Below are 25294 nucleotides of genomic sequence, written 5' to 3' on the forward strand. Positions count from 1 at the left end.
TAATCTCTGGATCTCACTTACTGAATGAGGAAATAAAGTGGGAATCATCAAATTACCTCCCTCCCTTGTGGGACTAATAATGAGAATTAAATCGTAGGTAAACTGCTTAAAATATTACCTGGTACTAGAAACATGTTAGATACTGTTATTATTAATTTATTATGATCAGCATCATTTTATAATGTTATTAGATAGCTTCTGCAAGACAAATGAAAAATTTGAATAGTTGGTATGAAACTAATAATGGTTTTGCATAATTTCAACATAGATTAGCATTTAGACTTATGTGACTCAAGTTTCTGAAACATATTTTTGTTTGGTTTTGGTTTTTTTTAGGGCCACCCCCATGGTATATGGAAGTTCCTAGGCTAGGAGTCCAATCAGAGCTGCAGCTGCCAGCCTATGCCATAGCCACAGTAAAGTGGGATCCAAGCCCCATCTGCGACCTATACCACAGCTCATGGCAAAGCCAATCCTTAGCCCACTGAGTAAGTCCAGGGATCAAACCTGCATCCTCATGGATACCAGTTGGGTTTGTTATCGCTGAGCCATGACAGGAACTCCTGAGACATATTTTTGTGGTTTTGCTTTTGTTTCTATCATGTGTAACTAGTGGCTCTATCCTGCTTCATTTCAGGGTTAGAATACAGTGCTGAACCCATGGATCCTTTGTTTCACAATCATTGCTCATATGGTCCCCCCAGTTCAGCAACAGTGAAGGCCACTGAATTAGTCCTTTGGTCATATTAAATCCAAGGCCCTCATAACAGTTCTGACTTTGTGTGCTATTGAATTTAAGGTTCAGCATAGCAACCAAACCCATATATCAATCAACATTGTGTCTGAGAAGAGTGATTTATTGTAAGAAATGCTAGAGGTCTAAATAACTAACATTTAAAAATAAAACTCATTATTAAATGCCTAAAATGTATCTGAAAACCCCAAATGAGGAGCTATCCATAGTACAGATGTGTCCACGTATGTTTATGTATGAGCATTGGATGCATATACATAGTCAATTGACAAACAGTGAATTCTAGGTATTCTGCCAGTCACTGAAGACATAGTAGCAAACTAGAAAGACATGGCCTCTGCTCCTCCTCCACTTAATTCCATTCTCCCGGGCAATTACCGTCACAGAGGTTTGAGACTTCAGGCTAACACTTCAAAGACTGTCTCCTCTTAAATACCTACAATTCTAGCTCTGGCTTCCCAGCCCAAACACAAAGTTCTTTATGCCCAGGAGTTGGGGAAGAAGGTTTTAAGAGTATATGAAATCAATTTGTCCACAAAGTGTAACAGTTAAGTCTTAAATATGTTAAGCATGTTACCCAGAAAATATAGTTCCTGAATTATATCTTGAAATAAGATATAACTTGTATCACCAAGCAGTGCATATTATCTGTCACTATTAAAGATGAGTTACACTTTGAGAAATGGGGAATCTTGCTAGGAATGGTAGTCAGCAGGGGTTCCTGATGGCCTAGAGGTTAAGGATCTGGTGTTGTCACTGTTGTGGCTTGGTTTGATCCCTGGCCCTGGAACCTCCCCATGCCATGAGCATGGCCAAAACAAACAAACAAAAGAATGGTAGTCCTTTTGCTGCCAAATGTGCCCAATTCTTCTACTTCTGAGTACATGGTAGAGTTGAGTTGTACTTCTCTGCTCCCTTAAAATTAAGCATGTTTATCTATAAGCCTTCCTTTGAGCAAAGAATCTGTGAAGTGATATTTTGCCACATCGGGGCAGAAGCTTTAAGTGACAATGTGCTCCTGATCACATGTCTTTTCCCTGACACTGCAATCAGCGATATTTTGGATGGTGCAAGTCCACTGGCTTGAGACCCTAAGGAAGGATGATGACTAAGAGAGCTCAAACCCTGGGAGAGACCCCAGGGGGCAGTGTTGAGTCATGAACAAGATAAAATAAGAGAGAAATAAAGCGTATTTTAAACTCAGAGTTGTTGCTATAGCATAAGCTAGTTAATTCAGACTAATACACTTAGTAAACAAAAGCAGGGCTCTGATCCTACAAAATTGAAAGTCACCTCAGAACAGCGATGCACAAAAGCTTCTCTTCCAAGTTATTGAGGAAATGCTAGCCAAACTTACTGGTGACAGACTGATCTTGCTATACATATTTATTTTTTAATTTCACTAAAGGTTACAAATAAAGCACTATGAGAGAACAGACAACATCATTCTTTTGTTTTGTTTTTGCATTTTTTTAAGGGCCGCACTCACGGCATACAGAGGTTCACAGGCTGGGGTCGAATCAAAGCTACAACTGCCGGCCTACATCACAGCCACAGCAACACCAGATCTGAGCCACTTTTGTGACCTACACCGCAGCTCATGGCAACTCGGGATCCTTAACCCACTGAGCGAGGCCAGGGATCGAACCCGCAACCTCATGGTTCCTAGTCAGATTCGTTTCTGCTGCACCACGATGGGAACTCCAGACAACATCATTCTTAACCATAAACTTAAATATCAATAATTCAGTCCAGCATTTGGACCACCTGCATCAGAACCACGAATTTTTTTTAGATGCAAACTATTACATTTAGAATGGATGGGCAATGGGGTCCTGCTGCATAGCACAGGGACTGTGTCCAAATTCTTGGGATAAAAAGCGATGGGGGATGATATGAGGAAAAGAATATGTGTGTATGTATACATATATATATACATGACTGGGTTATTTTGCTATACAGCAGAAATTGCCACAACACTGTAAATCAACTTTAATAAAAAACAATTTTTTAAAATATCAAAAATTTCTGATGAAATGCAGATTCCTGGGCTCGACCCAGAACTGATTGAATTTTTGAGGATTTGTTAAAATTGCATTTAACAAATTCTCCAATTGATCCTTTCATATCCTTAATGAGAAATTTTGGTTTAGGGCCAAGACCTGCCAACTAATAATATTCAGGTGTATTGTGTTTGAGTTGTACAAGATTTTGTTTTGATTAGAATTAGAATAGGTTGACCTTTAAAATTAAGAAACATCTCATAAAAATTGATATTTTGAACAACTTGTGAAAAATAACTGGTGTATCTAGGAACTCTAATCTCAAACACTTATATGGCAATATCAGATAAAGTTCACCTTCCTTTAAACAAGGAATATACAAGCTCCAGTTGTTCAGTCATCATAATGTCAACTCATTCTTTTACCTGGTCTGCCCAAAAGAAGCAGTAGAGTGTGGAACCCCTTGATCTGGTTTCCGAAGGATTTGTAACACAGACAGGAGATTACACTCCAGAAAGTAGGAAAAAAAGAAAGCCACTGGAGAGTGTTAGGCAAAAGAATGAAATGATCAATTCTAATTAAAAAATAAAAATCTGGGAGTCCCCATTGTGGCTCAGTGGGTTACAAACTGGATTGGTATCCATAAGGATTCAGGTTCAATCCCTGGCCTTGCTCACTGGGTTAAGGATCCGCCATTGCCCTGAACTGTGGTGTAGGTCACAGACGAGGCTTGGATCTGGTGTTGCTGTGGTGAAGGCCGGCAGCTGCAGCTCCAATTTGATCCCTAGCCTGGTAACTTCCATATGCTGAAGGTACAGCCCTAAAAAGCAAATAAATAAATAAATAAATACCTGACAATTATAGAAAGGGTAGAACAGGTTTATATACTCAAGTGTTTGGGGGGATAGCACATTATTAACACATCAAGGCAGGTAACATGACTGGGTGAGATCAGCTGAATGAGATCTCTGGTTAAAGATGAAGGCCATACCTCCTCTAATAGGGAAAGCTGTTACTTAGTTTCAATTGCTGTCATCGATCCAATTTCAATTTCAATTTCTGTCATCAGGAATTTTGGCCTAGGATCACCAAATCTGCCATTGTCAAAACAGAAAGAAATCCACAATTTTACTGTAATGTCCTAATGTCTAAATATGTTCAGCTAATTATTTATTTAAAAATAAGAACAAACCAATCAATCAGGTTGCTATGGGTGTTTCTGAGGATAGCAGAATTAGAGTCAGGTGACTGCAAAGGAGGAAAGAGAATTTGAAAAATCATTCGCAGATGGATTTTCAGCTCTTGCAGCTTGACAAAAGTGGCTACCTTTAACCATGCAAGAGAACCACAGGAAGAAAAGCCATTTCAGGTGGAAAATTATGAATTTAGCTTTCAGACTACAACTCATATGTAGTCTATTCATCTATTCAATAAATACTACGACTACTATCTACATTCTAGGCGCATTACACACTGTACAGGGGCTAGAACAACAGACACGGAGTCATAAATCTCTGATTTTAGAGATCTTAGATTCCAACAGGTAAAATAGGGTGCTACAAAAAAGTATGTTAATATTATGCCAAATATAGGGATGGATAATTTGTTTAACAGAGATGTGTTTATGTGAGGGGATGACAGTCATGTAAGGTTAGTAGAAAGTATGACGTCTAAGCTGGAACCTGCAGAAAGGAAAATATGTTCCCAGTAGATTCAACAGCTTGGATAAAGGCCCACAAGCTAGAGAAAGCCCAATGCATTTAAAAAAAAAAAAAAGTGAAACACAGTCAGTGAATCTCAGCCAGTCCATTCAAGACAGTGATACAACAGCGAGAGATAAGGCCAGAAAAGTGAACAGAGGCTAGGGGCTGTGAAGACTGCTTGATTGATTGATTGATTGATTGATTGCTTTTTAGGGCTGCACCTGCAGCATATGGAGGTCCTGGGGTAGGGATCAAATCAGAGCTGCAGCTGCCAGCCTACACCACAGCCACAGCAACACCGGATCCATAACCCACTGAGCTGAGTGAGGCCAGGGATTGAACCTACTACACTGTCGTGGGTATTAGTCCCGTTTGTAACCCACTGAACCACAACAGGAACTCAAGGCTACTACTTTCAATGCTCTGGACTTGATTCTGAAAGTAGAGGGTGGTCCTAAAGAGAGTTCATCTGGGCAGTAAGAGGTAAATTTACATCAGAAAACAGCAGCAGGATGAGAAAGAATCTACATGTAGTTTAATATCAGGAGCTATTCAATTTAATGAAATTCTTCCAGGAAAGTCATGAAAGTGAGAAGCAATAAGAGTTACAGAATCTTGGAGAGCACTCACATTCAGGAAAGAAGAGAGAAAGATGAACCAAAGAATGAAACAGATGAATAAGAGTGGGGAGACCGAGACTCAGGAAAGGAGTGAGTTTCAAGAAGCAATAAATCTAAAGTATCAAGCAGAGCAGAGAAGTCCAAAGAGAGTGAGCTTTGAAAAGAAGTCGCCATTTCCAGCATAGAGAAAAAATGCCTAGCAATGTTTAAAACACTGGCAAGTGTAATGTGGCACATTTATCACTGCCTCACTTGTACCAGTTGCTTCCTAATCAACCTTGCTTGGCTTTTAGAGAAGTTCTTAACTGGCATATTCATGAAATATAAGTACCTAGTTTTGTACAAACTAGGAGTTGCTAGGGAGTTGGAAGAACCAAACAGCCTTTGTTCTCTTCTCAGATGGTCAGTTTACAGGCCTGGCAGCCTTATTCTGCTAGCCTGTATTCAGGCCCACACTCTATTTCTCTACAATGAAGAAAAAAATTGGTTTTAGATTTCTGTTCCAAGAAGCTTATTTCTACACTGTTTGCCTTCAAACAAGGCACAGAGAGATGGGAGTAATTTCAGATGTAAGGGGCATTACAGGTCATTAGCTATGGCCCCCCTTACCTTTATGTTTGGGAAACTGAGGCACAAAGATAATAATTGGCCTTTTATAAAAAGGGATTTTTCATATATAAACTAATGGTTTTTATGCTCTGGTACACTTTTGCCATCACAGTCTCTTCTGACCAAAGTAAAGGCCCTTCTCCTTTTAATGTCTTGAAAAGTGAAAAACGATCCTTATTCCCCGCAACCCCCCAAGACTGTACCTATGGTACATGGAAGTTCCTGGGCCAGGAATTGAATCTGAGCTGGTCTCTTTAACCCACTGCAACAGGCTGAAATTGAACCCGCACCTCTGCAGCAACCCAAGCTATTGCAGTTGGATTCTAAACCCACTGCACCACAGTGGGAACTCCCAGTGGAGCAAATTAGATGGAACATAAAATAATTTAAAGAGAGAGCTTTACTATTTATACCCTCAAAATTATACCAGTGGTAAAATTTTATTTACCACCATGCAGTATTTAGAGTTAAATTAGTTTTTTATAATCAATTATTTATACTAGATTAGTTCACAAGTTTAATCTCAACATTTTTTTTTTTCTCACAACAAGCTAACTGCAGTATCCAACACATTTCTTTGAAGCAGATTTCAAATACCATCATGGCTTTACCACAAATTAGTTTTAATTTTTTTATTATGGATAGAAATAGGAATATGTTTTTATTTATAGAGTGTGACAGAATTAAAATGTACTGATGACTGGAGAGAGAAATTACATTTAGCATTATATATCATATCCACAGACCTTAATGGTCAATCTAATATTTACTAGCAATTTTGTAAAAGCATATCATAAGGAATGGATTTATCTGTTTATATACCCTGATAAAAATAAGGATTTCCACTGCAACCTTTAGGAACATAAATTATGAGTTCCTAATTGTCAAAGTAGAACATGACAGCAATAATAACAATAGTAACAATTAGTAAGCACTTAAAGAGCCTCTTCTCTTCATTGCATTATAATTTTTATGACTGTCCCCTGAGGTTGTACAACACAGCTGCCATAGCTGAGTATTTCCTTGCTATTCAAGGTGTGGCACAAGGACCAGCAGCAATGGCATCACCGGAAAGCCTGTTAGAAAATGCAGTATCTTGAGGTTCACAGAGATTTACTTAATCAAGGTCTGCATTTTAACAATCATCATCCAGGTCACTTGTATGCAAATTAAATACAAGTCTAATTTGTATTAAAGTTTTGCAAATTAAAAATTTGCAAATTAAAAGTTCTGCAAATTAAAATTAAAGTTTTGCAAATTAAAAATTTGCAAAGTTTGCAAATTCAAGTTTTAAGTACTTTAGATATGGCAACTCCTCACTGGAATTAATATATTCCATTTTACAGAACAGGAAACTGAGGCACAAAAAGACTAAGTAACTTTTATTAGGATTAGTAAATGTGACAGGCATTGCCAGTAGCCTACTGAGTAGACAACACATCTTCCTTCTTTCTAATAAATTCCTGATTTCATTTAAGGCAGTAATGTGCCCAACCCCAGGAAAAGCACTCATTTTCCCAGATGCTCTTCTAGCTTGAAATTAACTATGAGATAAATATGGACATCAGCTGCAAGTGCTGGGAAGGTTTATTTTCTGATGATGGGAACTATTGGAATTGGCATCATCCCTTCCTTTCATTCCAATCTTCACCATGGATATGATAGCTGGAGCTGCAGCAGCCATTTGGGGACCACAAGGTAACGGCATAAGGACAGAAGTCGACAATAAGGAAGAGGAAGTGGAACACATTTTTTAAAAAAAATTCTAGGTACTTGATGTTCTTGGTGCCATCATTTAAGAACTAGGGACTAGGAGCCAACTACCTCCAGACTTCTTGCTGTGAAAACAATTGATCCCTGCCGACATCACAGCAGATAGATTTTTCTGTCATTTTTAGACAAACACACCTTTAGCTGATAAAGTCTACCATGATATTCTTCTTTCACCTATGTTTTATTAGTTTATGCCAGTGTTACGGGGCAAGGTTTCCTTTGTTCCAATCGGCATTAAACGTGCACTATAAAAAGCCACTTGGGATTATGATGCCCTCTGCTAATGTCTTCGGATGGAAGTATGTAATATGTCACACCACCCTCTCTGAGTGGGTGGGGAAAATTACAGAAATGACAAACCACAAAACAGTTCCCTAAAGGGAAGGGATTTGATGAAGAGTCACTTTCCACCCCACTAATTTTCATATCCACTCACTTAAACATGCACCTGAGCACTTTCCTTATCTACTGATAGATTTTGCTTAACCTCCCAGATGTTCTGAAGCAGCATCAACAATGGCAGAAACTGCAGCTGTGCCCACAACTGGTAGCAGTCAGAGGTCCGAGAGTGACATGCCTGTATTAGAAGCTGTCACCAAAAAATGACAAAGACTAGATTAGGTGTGGCAGCAGCTAAAGGAGAGTGACAAAGGCAGGCAACATCAGTGAAACTAGCAGAACTGCATCTAAATATAAATACCTCCAGCCTGAGTCAGCATCGGGCCCTCCGGGGACTTCTCATCACCCCTTATTTCACAGATAGTAACGTGAACCCTCAGTGACCCTCCCTGCTAATGCTGTGAGTCAGACCACGCTTGGTGGCAGCCCAAAACACCTCCAAGAGTTCCTCTGGTTATCTGGGAGGCTTGAAAGAGTGAAAGTCAAAAGGGATTCTTTTGCTCCAGCAATATTCTCCTCACTACTTCATCCGCCTAGTGTTCTCCTTTAAGAATTCAGACCCTATTAGGTGGCTGTACATGTTTTAAGAATAACAAGTGCATTTTTGATATTTATTCTATTTTAAATGGCAACATACTGTAACATAAGCACTATTGATAATAAGGCTCTGTGTATAGTTTTCTTTTTAGTTCTCTTTGATCCTGTAATTCCATAATCATTACTAAAGGCAAAAGCTACTCAAAATGATAAAAGGATAGTCAGTTTTAGCTCTGGGGTATCAGGGGACTTTGTTCTCCTAGTAATGCTTTAATGAGAGCTGCCTTCACAATGGCTCTGCATTCACCCCCTTCCATTCTAACTTTTTCTCCACCTAATACCCACCACATTTACTCTCTTAAGAATCTAGAGTTTCTCTTCCTCTCAGAGCTGCTGGATGATTCTTCTGCTGTTCTATGAAGCACAATCATCAGGCTCACATTTTTTGCTTCGATGCTTATCCTCTCACATGCCCTAGATAACTAATTAAATCTACCCTTCCACATTCCCCTTTACCCAACCTGACCACCAGCCTTACAATTCCATTTTCTTTTAATTACGACTTCCTCTCTTGGTATCCACAAAGTTTTAATCTTCCTTGTAAACCTGGCTGGCATTTTAGCCCCCAAGTTCCGTTCTTGAGAAACCGGAGACTTTCTCTATGCAACTGCGGCAACAAAAATGAATTTGTTCCATTTATCCTCATTCTCTGACTATGGCTGATTTGCTTAATTCTCTCATAAAGGCTTCTAAAAAACTCATACGATTGAAAAAATGTGGCCCCTCCAACTCAAATATTTGAGTAGTAACTCAGCATTTTTGCTTCAAAATGTATTTACTCCTCAGGAGTAAGCAGGAGGAAACCAGAAGCTTCTCTCTCAATCTTTTTCCAAACATTCCATGATGTTTGACTTCCTCATTCAAAACCATTCCTCCAATTTAAGCCTGAGTTCACTTCAGTCCTGAAAAGTTTTTAATACACACACACCATCCGAAAAGCGCCTGGCCCTTTCACGTTCTTAGTGGAAGTCAAATGCCCTCTGAATACTTACGTCCTACTACAAAAAAATCTAGACTATGGGTTTGGAAATGTTCTAAAGAGACATTTATAATTTTTATCCTTTCTTCAACCTTCCTTAACCTTGTGACATAGCTTTATTCCTCTACTCAACAGACAAAATCCAATTGTACCATTCATTATATCATATTCCTAAAATAGTCATAAAATTTATTAGACTTTACTAAGCATCTCTACAAAATAGCTGAAAACGGCAGTATCTTCTTTTTAACACAGAATGGATACTGTATCAGAAGAAGAAAAACCTTACCTTTTCTTTCATTATGTTTAAATCAATTTAGTAATATTCTAACTAAACTATCCTCTAAGAATAATGAAATACTTTTATACAGAAAGAATAATGCCATACATGCTACTGGAATAATCTTTGTGCTACATTTTGCATTTATTCTCCTAAAAAGGAACTTCCATCCTGAATGTTAGCAAAGTATTTATAAGAATGCTCTTATAATAAAGTACTATATTTTTTAATTTTGTGCCAAACTATTTTTTTTGTTTTTAAGGGGCATGTTTTAAATATTTAAATAAACAGAAAATGTAAAAAAAAATAAAAATAAAAATGGACATCACTTAATTCACATTAAGATGAAGATGGACTCATACTTTTCTACCTGCTAGTTTTTTAATTTGTTAAAAAGATATAATAAAAATACATGAAGACATCAAAACTACTACCTAAGGTAAGTTACTTAAAATGCAAAAACCCAATGGAGAATTTGAAGGGATCTATATGTATCTTATAAATTGATATCCCAAATTTGATGAGCTTCTATATGAAATCTCTTGAGATTTTAACATGAATTTTATTTTTTGTGATACTATACTTCTAAATTATAAGATCTGTGCCTTGAGGAATGAGTTCAAGTTAAAAACAAGTTTTTGGAATTCTGTGTTGGGTCAGGAACATTAAAACCTCAAAGGAAATATATTAAATACTTATAATATTACAACTCATGTCATTTATTTTTTATTTCACAGGGCAGGTCTAGTTATTATTTAAATCATCTGCAGCTCAAAACGGATTAAGATGAGGCAGAAAATAAGTTTTCCTTAGAAAGAGAACTGAGGAGTTATCCAGAGGTTTTGACTGGAATTAACTCTTACCACACTACCTTTAAGAAAGCCACTCTTGCCAAAAATGCTCTCAACACCACAGCTACAGACACGAAAGACATACTCTCCGGAGGTTACACTCTTCTGTAGATATCACAGCAATATCACAGATATTACTCAGTCTGCAGTAAGAACATCAGAAATCACTCTTTATGAGAAAAGATTTACAGTTCAATAAAGAAAAACATAGACTAATTACACAATATTCTTAATTTAGAAGAGAAAGAAGAGGCCACTGTTAAGACACCTGAAAGACAGAAAGAACCAAAATATAGTATAATATGAATTTCTTCAAAGACTTGGTCCTGCTCATCATAGTATTTCCAGCATTTATAGCAAGACCCAGCAAATCCTTGACTCCTGGCAAGAAACAAATGAATAAATGCACTCTGCTTATAGAGACAGACCTCTGGCTATTTCCAGTGGTATGATGCAAGTAAAAGTGATTCTTTACCTCGCTCAACTCGAATAGCATGGTCTTATAATGGAACATGTACTGTTTCATTTTGAGAACCACACTGTACCTGCCTTGTCTGCCCGCCTAGGGGCTTCTTCCCTGGAGGCCCACACCACACCTTGTACGGCTTTAGATCCTACAGTGTCTCACATATTATAAGCCTTCAATATACATGTGTTAGGGAACAGACTACTAGAATAATGCCATTTGACTCTTTTCATGTTCATACATTGAAGAGTAATGAATTGCTGGATACACAAGCTGTCCACCTGGCCATCTCCACTATCAGTATAGATTTCTACAACACGATTGAGCTGTAGCAATCAAAAAAATAACACAAAAACAAATGGATCGGTCACGCTTCTGGTCCAATTTACTACTGTGTATTAAAGGGTGAAAAAAATGAAAAGCATTGATTGCACCTGAGCTTAAAAGCTAGCGAGAAAACAACACAGGGAGTGAGGCAGGCTTGTGCTTGAAAGAACAAAAATAATAATCGCTCAAAATTATGACTGAGGGCAATGCCTTTCTAGCAGCAATGGTTGAGAGAAGCAATGCTATTAATCGAAATTATTTTAAGGTGACAGCAAAGCCTTAATGTCAGTTCACTAAAACACGGGTCGGAAGTTCCTTGATGGGCTAGCATTAAGGATCCAGCTTTGTCACTACTGGGGCTCAGGCCACTGCTATGGTGGGGGTTCAGTTCCTGGCCCAGGAACTTTTGCATGCCACGAGTGTGGCCAAAAAAACTAAAAAGGGTCCTATCCTCTGGGTCAGGTACTTCAGTGATGTCCCCTTGAATATTGCATGAGCTGTTCTTTGGGAAGAAAGTGCCACCATCTAATCTAATGTATCCCCTTCTGCTCTGAATGCACTCACTGTGCCTTTCCTATAAAATAATCACAAGCTACATACGTAATTAAAAGAGCAAACTGAGAAAGAGTTCTTACAAAACCTCACTCTAACCATTTCTGAAGAAGCCTGTCTTAGTATCATTCCCTGATAGGGAGTGGGAAAATAATACACAGCTTTAGAATAAGGGTGCATGGAAACACTAAGCTGATTCTTAATCTGTTTAGAAATATTAAAAAGAATCACAGTTCCCACCGTGGTTCAGCTGTAATGAACCCGACTAGTATTCATGAGGACATGGGTTCAATCCCTGGCCTCGCTCAGTGGGTTAAGGATCCAGCACTGCCGTGAGCTGTGGTGTATGTAGGTCGCAGACGTGGCTCAGATCCCGCTTTGCTGTGGCTGTGGCGTAGGCCAGCAGCTGCAGCTCCAATTCAGCCCCCAGCTTGAGAACTTCCATATGCCATGGCTGCGACCCTAAAAAGACAAAAAAAAAAAAAAAAAAAGAATCTAAAAGTATCCATGTAATATTACCATCTTTCTAGTTTAAGCTAGCATGTACTGTGAGAAAGCCCATACTATTTCCAGGCTAGAAAGAGACTACTCGGACAGGCCCCAGACAAAATTGAAGGAACTGATTTTGAAAGTCACATCCAGAATTTCCAGCCTCCCAAACAGCCTCCCACTTCAAGCAACTAGCAACGTTCTCGTTCTGTTTCATGCCTCCCACAAAAGAATTTTAAGGAAAGAGGAAATGAAAAAGAACTTGATATCGATCACTTATACATTTACCGAAAGGTACTTACACACATACATGAAGTCATCTCAACTTATTTTCATTTTCTCACTCATGAAATAATCAAACCTAGTGTTTCCTGTGACCTTTAGGCCAATTCAAGTGGGTGAAGATCTGGTGGCAGAAATGAGAAAGGCTCTGACATCTTCTTATGCCTCAGGCTTCAAATATGAAGGTTTTACCCCACTCCAGGCACCCTGGGGGGCCTCAGAAGGCTGAGTCAGAAGGGCGTGGGGAAACTAGGTTATCCGCTGCCTTGTGCCTCTTCAGAAGCATCAGCCCCAATCACAGCTGCTAAATGAGGAGAATGCCAAGCATCACAGCTTTTAAGTAGAAGCCCAATACCTGTATTTTACCTGCCTCCATTGAGACAAGGCCTCTATTGCATTCACAGTAGAAATAGCAGTAGAACCAACAATAATAGCAATAATATCTACAAGTATTGAGTGCCTTCTCTGCTTGCCAGACACTCCAAAGGATTTAGACGCTGAAAAAAATTTTGAAATTAAATCCTTAACAAACCAACATCACATACTTTTACTCCCCTCATTTCACAAATAAAGAAACCAAAGCAAGGAGAGGTTGAATAACATGCTAAAAGTTCCGTAGTTAATATGGGGGGGGGGGGCAACAGAATGCAAATTCATAGAGGTTAGTATTCATAGCCACTGATCTGAACCTTTACTTTATAAAATAATATGATACTAATTCTGAGGTCAGACTCCCTCTTAGGTTCTGGGAGAGACCAGATTCCTTTAGTTAATTTTTGCCCACTGAATAGCCTATATTTTATTTTTACAAATTTGAGAGCAGTAATATTCCTAGAAATCTATTATCATCCATCTCTCTTCAGCCTGAAGATAAATATCGAAAAGTGAAGTTGAGAACTGACCTTCAGTCCCTAAGTCTAAAACCCGACATCACGGTTTTCATGGCTTTAAGCAAGAAGTGTCTTCAAGTTTTCAGAGTACAAAACAAAAGCACTGGGGGAAAATATTCTATCTAGACAAGGTCCTTGAAACAGCTTTTCAAAATGCAGTTAAGCATGGTGCTCAATCTGGATTTTCCAGACTGAATCTATAATTTAGATACCAAGCCTTGTCACTTCTAATAGTTGTCACTGTTGAGCACTGTGGATGTTAGCTGTCATAAATATACATAGCCTGTCGTCTACACATTCGCTTTTTCAATGACCCCATAAAACTGGTCCAAAAAACAATTGTTGCTCCTTTTATTCCGTTAACAATTTGAAAGCCTCTTACAGAATGTGAAAAATCCATAAGTGGTACCCAAGTTATTAGCTCCAATGACTAAAATGAAGACAAAAGGAAAACTTGATTTCGTTATTAGTTCTAGCTCATTTGAATGAACAGACTTGGTAGATAAGAAAGCAGACTCATCTCAGGTTTTCAGACTTACAAGGAAGTATGCCAAACCAAATGCACACAAGGCCTACCAATATTTTCTTGGCATGTTTTCAAGGATCCTACCTTCTAAGATGATGTACGCCTTGAAAAACTCCCCTCTGCTATTCCTAACAATACTAACACCTATCAATTGTATGCAACATTATGCTTTCTTAAAATTTTTAATTAACATGAACCACACCATATCCTTACACAATAAATAGAATAAGTAGAATCTCTCCTCTAATTACACAGATGAGTAAATTAAGGCAGAGATGGGATAAATGAATCACCCAAAATCACACAGTTAGTTCAAGGTAGAATTATAGTTAACATAAGTCAGGAGTTTGAATAACCCATATAATAATTATTTCCAGGAGTTCCTGCTATGGCACAAAGGGATTGGTGGCGTCTTGGAACCACTGGGATGCCGGTTGGATCCCCAGCCCTGGCATTCTGCAGCTGTGGCTTAAGTTGCAACTGCGGCTAGGATCTGATCCCTGGCCCAGGAACTCCACATATCAAGGGGTGGCCAAAATAAATAAGTAAATAAAATAAAGGGGATTTATTATTTTTTTAATTATTTCAATACACCAAAAATCAGCTTAAACTAGACTGATGCTAATAGTGAAAGGCCAGTATGTTAATTAAATGATAATTGTCCCAATGATCTCAAGGATAAGGCAAGATGTATAGTTGATTCTTTTCGTGGTAGCATACTAAATAAAATAAAATAAATAAATAAAATTAAAATCCATTCAAGAAATAGTTAATCCCATGCTTACTATGTGCCAGGCACTGTTCTAGACGCTAGGGAGCCAAGCAACGAAACACAGGCCAAAATTCCTGATCTCTATTAACCTACATTCTAGCAAAAAACAAACAAAAAAAATAAGCAGTTGACACAATGATAAAAAAATTAGACTGTATATTTCAAAAGTATACAAAATATCCTTTATTTATAAGGATAAAATGAAACTAGGTAAGAAGAATCAGAATTGCTAGGGGATGCACATGTCATAGTATTTATTAGATTGGTCAGGGCAGACATCACTGCGAAGGTGCGATCAAGGGATGCCAGGGAAGGGGACACTCGGGGAAGAAGCTCCAAGGAGCATCCTGGTATGTTCACAGAACAGGAAGGAAGCCAGTGTGACTGACAGGGGTCTCAGAAAGAAGAGTTGTGTGAGGTAAGGCCAAGGAAAGATTAGGAAGACAGATCATGCAGAGCCTCAGAGGCCACTGGAAGAAATCTGTTTTTTATCCTGACTGAAGTAGAGAATACTGCAGGATCTTGAGCAGTTCAGTAATGGGATTATACCCAGAGTTTAAGGAGGATGCATAGCTCTGTACACCTTAAATGTATACAGTTCTGTATGGCAACTATACCTTAATAAAACCAGAAGAAAAAAAGAGAGAGAGAGAACCCATAGTTACTTTTTGTTTTGGTTTGTTTTGTTTTTTTGGGCCACACCTGAGGCATATGGAAGTTCCCAAGCTAGGAGTCAAATTGGAGCTGTAGCTGCTGGCCTATGCCACAGCGACACGGAATCTGAGCCACATTTGCGATTTACCCCACAACTCATGGCAACACCACATTCCTTAACCCACTGAGCAAAGCCAGGGATCAAAGCCATATCAGGTTCATAACCTGCTGAGCCACAATGGGAATCCGCCCCCCCCCCTGCTTTTTTTTTTCATAGTTACTTACTAAATACCTTAAAGTGCCTTAAAATATTATCACTCAATGTATTATATAATCTTTGTCATATATATGAATCTCATTTTACCCTCTTCCCCTCAGAATAAAATACTATTATTCCAATTTTTCTTAAGAAAATACCAAGGTTCAGAATGGCTAAGTAATGTGTCTGGGATAAAAATCTAGTAAATTGTAGAGCCAGATGAAAAGAACAATTTTTCTACTCTTGATCCAAAACTGATTGCTCTTTCCTATGTACTCATGTACACTAAAATTACAAAGGAAAAAATAATAATAATTATTGAGATTAATTATCCAGATTATCCATCAATAGAGATGCTCCGTTTGATATATTAAAGCTGAATCATTTTTCCTTATAATTAATTTCTGGAACATAATGATACAAATAATTCCCCTGAACTTTCTATTGGAAATGACATATGAACATTCAGGCAAAGAATTTTGGACACAAAAGCACCATAATAATAACTGAAACTTACAGCAGTATATTTCCAAATATCCTCAGAGTCTTCTAGTTATTGTTATGTATTAACTACCCCTCTATGCCAGTCACTGTGTTAAATCCTTTGCATATATCATTTTACCTTATGTTCATCCAAACCCCTAAGAACAGTAATAGTAATCCCATTTTATAGCTAACAAATGTGGCCCCAGAGAGACAAAGTATGGAAAGGTCAAAGGACCGCTCAGTATTGAGCTGGGATTTTTACCTAAATCTCTACAATCTAAAGTTAGGTTCTCTTCACTAAGCCACCCTACCTTCCTAAAGCATAATGTTTGACATATCGCCTCAACATTCCCATTTAAAAGGTCAGCCAAATGTGAGTGGCCCCATTTTACAGATGATTAACTGGTGATAGAAAAGTTAATCAAGCAATCAATATTTATTTTATGGCCACCATATGCAAATCAGTATTTGGTTACCGTAAGTACAGAGGATTTATGATACAATATCTTGCTTCAATAAGTTTACAATCTTGTTAAGGTAACAAGAGACACATAAAAAGGTAATAAATAATCCAGGAGAGCATATAATAAGTACCAAATGAGATATAGGGCCAACAACAGCTAACGAAATGCAACAAGGAGAAAATTGAATATGGGTGCTTCATTTCAGTTAAGAAAGATTGTTACTAAAAAGGACCCAAGTTGAGGTAATCTTCACAGGAGCTGTAGGGTTAGACCAACAGAGAGGAAAAATATGATCAAGAGCCAGGGGAGCAGATGTGAATCCATTACCAAGAGAAAATGAATGGACACCTTTGAAGTACAGGATGGATGGATGGATGGATGGATGGATGGATGGATGGATGGATGGATGGCGAAGTAAAAAATGAAGCCAGGGAAGTAAACTGTAAAGACCTTGATTGTCACAGTAGAAAACTATGGGAGGAGGGAAGGAATTGACTGTGTTTAACTACTAGTATGTGGCACTTGCTTTGTGTACACTTTGGTTTATACAATCTTCTCAACAACTCTACAAGGTAGAAAGTAAATATATCATGGCCATTTTATAGAGATTACCTGGCCAAGGCACTGTTTGGGATGCATCAGTGGAGCAGAAATTCTAATCTAGAACTATATCGATGCAAGGCTTATATTCCCTCCACTACCCCCTCCCAACATGGCCATCTATGGAGGCAATGGTAAGTCACTGAAGTTATCTGATCAAGAAAAGAGAATGACATATGAAAAGCACTGACTAAAAGAAGACCAATCTGACTGTGAGATATTAGCATATGTCCAATATCAGAGACGGACTGGGGAAGGAAGATACCAGGCAAGAAGAGCCACTTTGTCTATTGTAATAACCTACAGAATGAGTACAACCATCTGAATCTGAATCCTGACAATGCAAGTAAAAAGAATGGAAGAGATATTAAAAGAGAACTGTGAAGACATAAATGGCAATACCTATGTCCTACAACAGGTAGTTTTACTTTCCCAACTACATGCCCACAATGTAAATATTTCTCCTAAAAACTCAGAGGCAAAATCCAATATCTAGCTCAAATATTTTAAGGGTTTTTTTTTTTTTTGGACAGCACATGATTTATTTAAAAATAATAAAATCCATGCCTTGGGAAAAATATCTGCCTTAGTACAACCTACCCCTCAAGCCATCATGAATTATGACAGCCTCAAGTTAGGCATATTCCTATTGTATGAGTTTAACATTAGTTCCTTGCTCTATATGCTAACAAGGACAGTAATTCCTTATATTTGTAGTCATTAGACATGTTAATTACTAAGGAACTCTTCTTCTCCTTTATGTTCCTGGACTGAGTGAGAGATACAATGTGTCATTCTTTGATCCGGAACATTATTTTTCCCCAGCACTTCTCTCTTAAAATATGAGCGTATCCACTCAGGATTTAAGTCAAAAATGAATAGCACTTTAATAGCATATTATTTAAAACCAAGTTGGGTCTTTTCCAACCTTTTCCAGCTCCTAGAGTTAACCACCCATATTTTTCAAAGACAGTATTTACATAAATTTCCAGGCATTCAGTCAATACACATCTTTTCAAGCAACTTAATACTGCAAAGTTGCCAACCTGGTAATAATCAGGCTAACTAATATAAGCCTTTGGTTAATATCAAGGGTTCAACTAATTTGTCTTAATTTTATTTTTATTTATTTATTTTTTTTTTTGTCTTTTTGCTATTTCTTGGGCCGCTCCCACGGCATATGGAGGTTCCCAGGCTAGGGGTCAAATCGGAGCTGTAGCCACTAACCTACGCCAGAGCCACAGCAACGCGGGATCTGAGCCGCGTCTGCAACCCACACCACAGCTCAAGGCAACGCCGGATCCTTAACCCACTGAGCAAGGCCAGGGATCGAACCCGCAACCTCATGGTTCCTAGTCGGATCCGTTAACCACTGCGCCACGATGGGAACTCCTAATTTGTCTTAATTTTAAATTAATTATTAAACTGCACATCCTAATAAGTAAAATATACATTTGGTAAATGAGTGTATGCATACACACACACACACACACACACACACATATATATATGATGTTAGAATTGATGAGTAACAATATTATGACTCAGAGTCCTTTTAGGAATTACACGCCTACCCTACTTTGACCTAATCTCCTTAGTATCACCCAACTATGCTGAAGGATAATTAAAATTTAACATTTTAATCAAGTCTAATTTAATTTACCTTTATGGATAAAAATAAATTTGTTTTCCTAAGTTGAAAATGAACGTCTAAATTTGAAATCAAACTGTGCCACAACCCAATAAACTTAGGCCTACAGCTAAAGTATATGCAAAATGTCTTTGATTGTTTCAAGAATGCCAAATGGGTGCTGTATTTTATAAACGTCGCATGTATGTGTAAAGAAATATCATCAGAGAATCCTAATAACTGTATTTGCTAAAAGACAACACAGATATTCCTTTATTTTTTTTATGTTCCTCTTTTCTATGTATCCGTACCCATGTGAAAACAGGCATCTGTAAAATTCAATGAAGGAAACCAAAGATACTACAGAAGCATATCTGCCCAATGATGTCACGCTTTCACATACTCTAAGTTTGAAAAATTTAGCCATTGTAACTAAACTAATTTGAAATCTATTCATGCACAACGTGTGGGCTCTATATGACTTCAGGTATTCTATAAAAGGTATGTTAAATACATTATGCATGTATAAAAGGAATCAGAGATGATGTTTATTTCATATACCTTATTTTCTATTATCTATGTTTTTTAATATGTGGCAGTGCATTCACATATAAAATGTATTAAAATATAAATATTACCCTTATCTCTTAAAGGCATTATTTTGTCAGAGTTTAAGAAAAGGAAAACTATTTTTACCTCCCAGTCCTGGTCTAAGCCGATTATCGTAACCATCCAGAAGTCTGTCTAGAATTCTTGTAAAGATGGTAATGTTATTTTTAGCCTCATCTTCTTGGATGTTAGCCAGCGCCAACCTAAACAGATAATTTTACAAGCTGATATATATACATATGTGTATTTTGCAAGTGCCAACATGCTCTTCTTCTCTGATTTGAATTATAAGCCTCCCTAAGCTATCAGTGCCACCCATTTTCCTTCTTTTTTTTTTTTTTTCATGTTTATAAATACCCATGTGTCTATGGGAAAGGTAAACATGCTGTTGGAAACGGTTAATAACTACTAAATTATCAGAAAGTCTGATGTCAAAATTATTTCATATTTCTACCACTTAGCATTCTGTGTGGACTATTCACTTTTTTCTAACATCTATTCCCTAGACTATCCTATGATTGTAGATTATCACCTGCAGTTACTATTAATAATGTTATTCCACATCTACAAAGGTACAGAAACCAAAGGGGCTCCTGAAATAATTCCTCAGTGATTTAAATATTAATTGGAAATTAAATTCCTCCCTTGGAGGTACGCAATTTTTCTAGCTTCCTCACGAACGTCTTTTCTTTTTATGTCTTTTTCTCTTTTAAACCAAGATGATTTCCTTACTTGGGGTATACCTCCACCCAATGGCCAAGTGCAATATAGACATCAGGGAAACTCTGCTGGCTGTGTTCCAGGCTCCACTGTAGTCAGGAGGTGGAGGTGGGCTCTGAAAGGATTAGCAGCACACACACACAGCTGCAGAGAGCCTTGGAGGAGTACCCCTCCTGGCTGGTCTTGAGGAGAGTGACAGAGGTCATTCAAAGATTAAAATGCCCAGCTACTTTGTGTGTGTGTGTGTGTGTGAGAGAGAGAGAGAGAGAGAGAAATTTGCAGGAGGAATAAATGGTTTTAAAACACCGGGAGAGGGCTAGAAACAGTGATTCTCTCCATTATTTCTCCATCAGAAAGCCAGAGACCTGATTTTGTGACATCCAGCAATTTGGTGCAGAAGCAACTGGATGTATAAAACAGAATGTCCCTTTTCACTGCCATTTTTTTCCCCCAGAATGATTCAGAGATTTAAATTACTGGCCCCAAAAAAGAATCATTTATATAATAGAATAAAATACTGGCATGAGCATTACTGGTCAAATATAGAACAGAAAACTAGTAGAAGGAAATATGGTTAAGTACTGAGGATTTTCAGTGATTATTAACTGACCATGGTTTGTTCACTCCTTCAAAATCAATGATTATATGTAATTGCAATCAGATCAAGGTGTATTGTGTGAAATATCATTGACGGAATTCATTTGCATTTAAATGATTACTCAGCCAGGAGCTAAAAATAGTCATGGTTCATCAAAAATTGGTAACCAACTTCAAATATTCTCTTGAGAGAAAATATCAAAATACTGACATAAAGACAAACATCTTTAAATTATGTAAGCAAACTAGTTCATATCTTTAAGCCTCAAAAGTTTCCATATTGCCTTAAGCTCATTTTAAATCCAATCACCAAGATAGTCATAAAGTTCCATTTAGAGATTTTCACTGGAGAGTGTTTTTTAATCTCATGTGACATTTTCTTTCTAAAGTCAATATTAAGATGTTAATGAGGTGATATATTCAAATTTAACATAAAGCTTTATAAAGAGGTTTCTTCTAAATTTTAGAATGTATTTTCATACTTTGACAATTAGACAGAAAAATGAAAATTCAAAAGAGAAATAAAGGTATCATAAAATCATAAGGACTAAATTTTTAAGGGAATGGTTACATGGATATTCTTATGAGTTTTAAATTTTAAGTGCTCTGGTATTTTGAAAACCATACCCTAAATTCAGGCAAAAAATAAAAGATGTCCACTGATGATAAAAATCAGAAAAGACTACAATTAAGATGAAGTTGCTGAAAGCAACAGAAATTAAATCTCATGTTCATAGAATTGTATTCACAGGCACAAGAGAATTTGCTACATTTTCAAAATAAGCACTTTTTATGATAGCACCATTTTAGGAATAAAAGATCTCTAAATAATATGAAAAGTTGATTAATCAAGCTTTTGTTTTATTGTTTGTGATTGTGAAGTTGTATACTACCTCCACCTAGAGGTTTAAGACTCACACATCATTTGGGTTTTCTATGTTGACTAAAAGAGCCAAGATCATTCAAGAAAAAAAGGAAAGAAAGAGAGAAAAAGAAAAAACAAATTAACACTCAAATTACTTTAGCCTGTGCTTTTCTGTTTGGCTTAAAGGAAACCTATTGGCTTCTTTCATGATTCTGGTGTCATTACAATCCTATATAACAACCACTTCAATTCCCTGCAAAATCATGCCACTCAAAGGATGTTCTTCTCTCCTGTGACTTCTTTTTTTTTTAGAAAATGTCTGTATTCACTTTCATATTTAATCCCTAAAAACACGAAGCAGCAAACTTTTAATAGTCTCTGACCCTTCATAGTTCTGTTCACTGGTACAACCTCTTTTCATTAGAAATGATCTTTTAAAATACTTCAGCTTCTCAAAAGCCACCTCTGTATTAAGGACATTCAAGAAACACACCTTTACCCTGATTTTAAAATGTCAGTATGGTAAATAATTGTCTCACCTGGCTGGGTCCCACACCAAGAAAACAAAAAGCAGCAACTGCATGTTGGAGATGTTCAGTTTCCTCTTCATCACCACTGTTTTAAAGTCAAGGAAGAAAAACAAAATACACTTAAAATTACATTCAATCCCACCCTCCAAATACCCCAAAAGAATGTCAATTCAACTGGGAATTGGAGTTAAAGCTATAGAGATTATTCCAGTGGAGCGTGTGTAGAGTGTGATGATTGGAAGAGGGTTTTTTCTTTCTTTTCTTCTTCTTTTTTCTCTTGACAGAAAGATGATCAAATCATCAGACTTTGCTCTGCCAGGAACTTCCCCCAGCCCCATCGTCAGCAAACACTATTTTGTGCACACGCAATAACACACGGTACTGTGCACTGGCATAGGAGCTGGAGGAAAGAATGGGTTAGAGGGGAGAAGGAAAAAGGGGAGGAGAGATGGGTACTTCATGCCACAATCCCCTCAGACAAGACCACCCCCGCAACCATAGTGGGAAAAGCAAGGGGCAGCCAGCCCACTTTTTTCGATTATTATTCTTTCATTACAGTGAACTGCAGTCCTCAAGTCTCCACTAGTTTTATTCCCTCTGAAATAAAAATAAAATAACCTCCCTCCCTGCCCATCCACAGTTGCCCACGACCACGTCTCGGAGGCAGCCTGGTTCGGATTAACTGCTGCGAAACGACGCGTTTGACAGCTGTTCCGGAGCCAAGGACCACAATCCCAGCAGGAGCGTGAGGCTCCGGGATCCAGCAGAGGCAGGCAGGCAGTAGCGGTCACAGTGTGCAAAGTTGAAGACTGTAAAAGAGCCAGTCTAACGTGCCGCCGGGCGGGCGGCTCGAATCTTAGGGTAGTTGCAAATAGGCTTCTGATAAGCAGTATGGCAATTGTTTTTTAAAGGTGCTGGGGAGGAGGGGGCGACCTGAGCCTCCTGGATTTCCAGGGAGCATCGGAGAGTGAGGGGTGGTGGGGTGGGGAGAGATGAGCCGCTCATGGGAGGCAAAGGTAAATGGGGAAGCAAGGTCCCTAATAGGAACAACGTGTGCAACCTTACCTGAAATAGCAAGCAGAATTGGGTGTTTTCCTCCCTTTGCCCTGATCCTGAGGAGACGGGAAACTTGAGAAAGGGGAGAGAGGGACTGACTGCAGCAGCCCGGCGAGCGGGAGCGATAGGCTGGTGGAAGCCGAAGGAGAGCGGGAGGAGCGGCGGCGGCGGCGGCGGCGGCGGCGGCGCGCGGAGTAGAAGGAGGCAAAGGCGTCCGTAGTGGCGGTGATGGGCGGAGGAGAAGGAAGAGGAGGAGGGGGAAGCGTTGGCAGAAGCAGGCGGGGTGGGGGAAGCGAGCGGAGGCGCTGTGCACGCAAGCAGCGGCGGGCACGAGCCTCACGCCTGGAGGAGGAGCCAGGCCCGGGAGGAGGGCTAAAGAGGTTCCTGGGGACACAGGGACCCCCCCCTACCCCGCCCCGGATCCCGAGTAACAGCCGGCTGTCCGCTGGGCACCCGCAGCAGCGCAGTCCCGGGCAGTCGCGAGCGCGCGGGTGCGCTCGGAGCACGGCTCCCGCACCCACGCCTCGCCGGAGGAACAGAGCCCACGCGCCGCCCGGGACGATGCCCCGCGGCCGCTTGCTGGGGCTTCTCCAAGGCTCCAAGGTTCTTGAGGGGGGCTGCGGGCGGGTGCTGGTGCGCAGTCGGGAACGCATGTGAGTCTGTGCAGCCCTAGATCCCCCCACCCCCAACCCCCAGCCTCGCCATGCTGCCTGCCCGCCCCGCAACGTGCCCCGGTTCTGGAGCGACGTCGCTGCCACGGAGAGGGACCGCTCCCGCTGGAGGGCGAGGGGACTAATCACGCTTGTAGTTGGTCATCAGCGTATCCTCGCAGGACCAAGTTCAAGGCATGTTGCGTGGAATCAGACAGCAGGAAGTTTCTTTGATTTCCTGAGCCCTCTACATGCACCGCTCATTCCTTCACACTCCTGCAATCTGAACCAATTTCCCTTCAAAACTCTGAGGGCTGGAGACTTCCCTGGAGCCGGTCAGTAAGGTGCATTTGCAGATTAAACACACTGGGAAATCCGCTCACTTTCAGCGGTTCTTTTCAGCGACCTCTTTTCACAAGCGTCCTCCCTACCTGGTGACCAAACTCAATCAACAGCTCTAAAAAGTTTACATCTTCTCCCCATTACCCGCACCCCACCACCTCCACCCCCAGCAAAAAGGGACCTGCTTTGTTTCTGCTACCTCTGCAAGTTCCTTCTGGAGAAGGGGAACGTAACTAGTTTTGAGATTTTCCCCTTTTAGGGGTTTTTGCTGGCATAGAAACCTGTTGTAATTTCAGTTCCACCGCACACCTTCAACATTGCGTTTAATCTGTCTCATTTCTCTTCTATTTTTTATCTGTGGCGATAAAATCCAAATGTGCAACTTGAACAACAACAAAGAGAGACAGTTTCCTCTTTGTACTGCACATATGCCGGAACGTTATGCATATCCTACTAAGGCAAAACAGGTGTTTGTCTCTTCGACAAGTTGTTATAAATATTAGACATTTTGAAAGGAAAAAAAAAAGTATGCTGATATGTTTCTGTAGTTTTTACATTCAGTCAATATATATCAAACATTACTTTCGTTAGTTATGAACCCCAAATCCAGATGTTTTTCCTAGAAGGCGCAGTTTTCATAACAACAGTCTCTTCTAATCTACAGTACATTTTAGCTTTGCTTTGAAGATTATGTGAGGAGAGTAAAACCTGTACATTGTAAATATTTCAAGCTGTTCTTTTTAACCTATTAATCACCACTTTCTGAATGAGCATTTAATAAGCTACAACCTAAACAAACACTTGCTCTATTTAGCTGCTTTGGTGAAGGATGGAACACCACCCCAGCTTTCTCTTCAATCATTAATATTCCCTTCCTGACTTGCCCACTGCAGAGTCTAATTGAAATTCACAGAGATAAAAAGCATGCCATTTAAAACCTTGCAACTAGGGAATCTAAAC

The 25294-nt window shown here is 39.1% G+C and overlaps 1 protein-coding gene across 6 annotated transcripts in view; it reads right to left on the reverse strand.

Annotated features, from left to right (window-relative positions):
• Positions 1–24405, reverse strand: part of GABRA2 (gamma-aminobutyric acid type A receptor alpha2 subunit) — a 130208-nt gene extending 105803 nt beyond the window's left edge. The window contains exons 1-3 of one of the 6 annotated variants that reach the window (XM_005666628.3): positions 23352–24405; positions 22296–22371; positions 19662–19777 (exon numbers count right to left, since the gene is read on the reverse strand). In XM_005666628.3, the coding sequence (XP_005666685.1) occupies positions 19662–19777; positions 22296–22366 (187 nt within the window). In that variant the 5' untranslated portion in view covers positions 22367–22371; positions 23352–24405. Of the gene's footprint in view, positions 1–19661; positions 19778–22295; positions 22833–22904; positions 23306–23351 lie in introns of those variants that run through there. The other 5 variants (XM_013978643.2, XM_013978644.2, XM_021101165.1 and 2 more) reach the window with 5 other exon arrangements.

This window comes from Sus scrofa, chromosome 8, assembly GCF_000003025.6.
Source record: "Sus scrofa isolate TJ Tabasco breed Duroc chromosome 8, Sscrofa11.1, whole genome shotgun sequence".
In the NCBI taxonomy this organism is placed as follows: Eukaryota; Metazoa; Chordata; class Mammalia; order Artiodactyla; family Suidae; genus Sus; species Sus scrofa.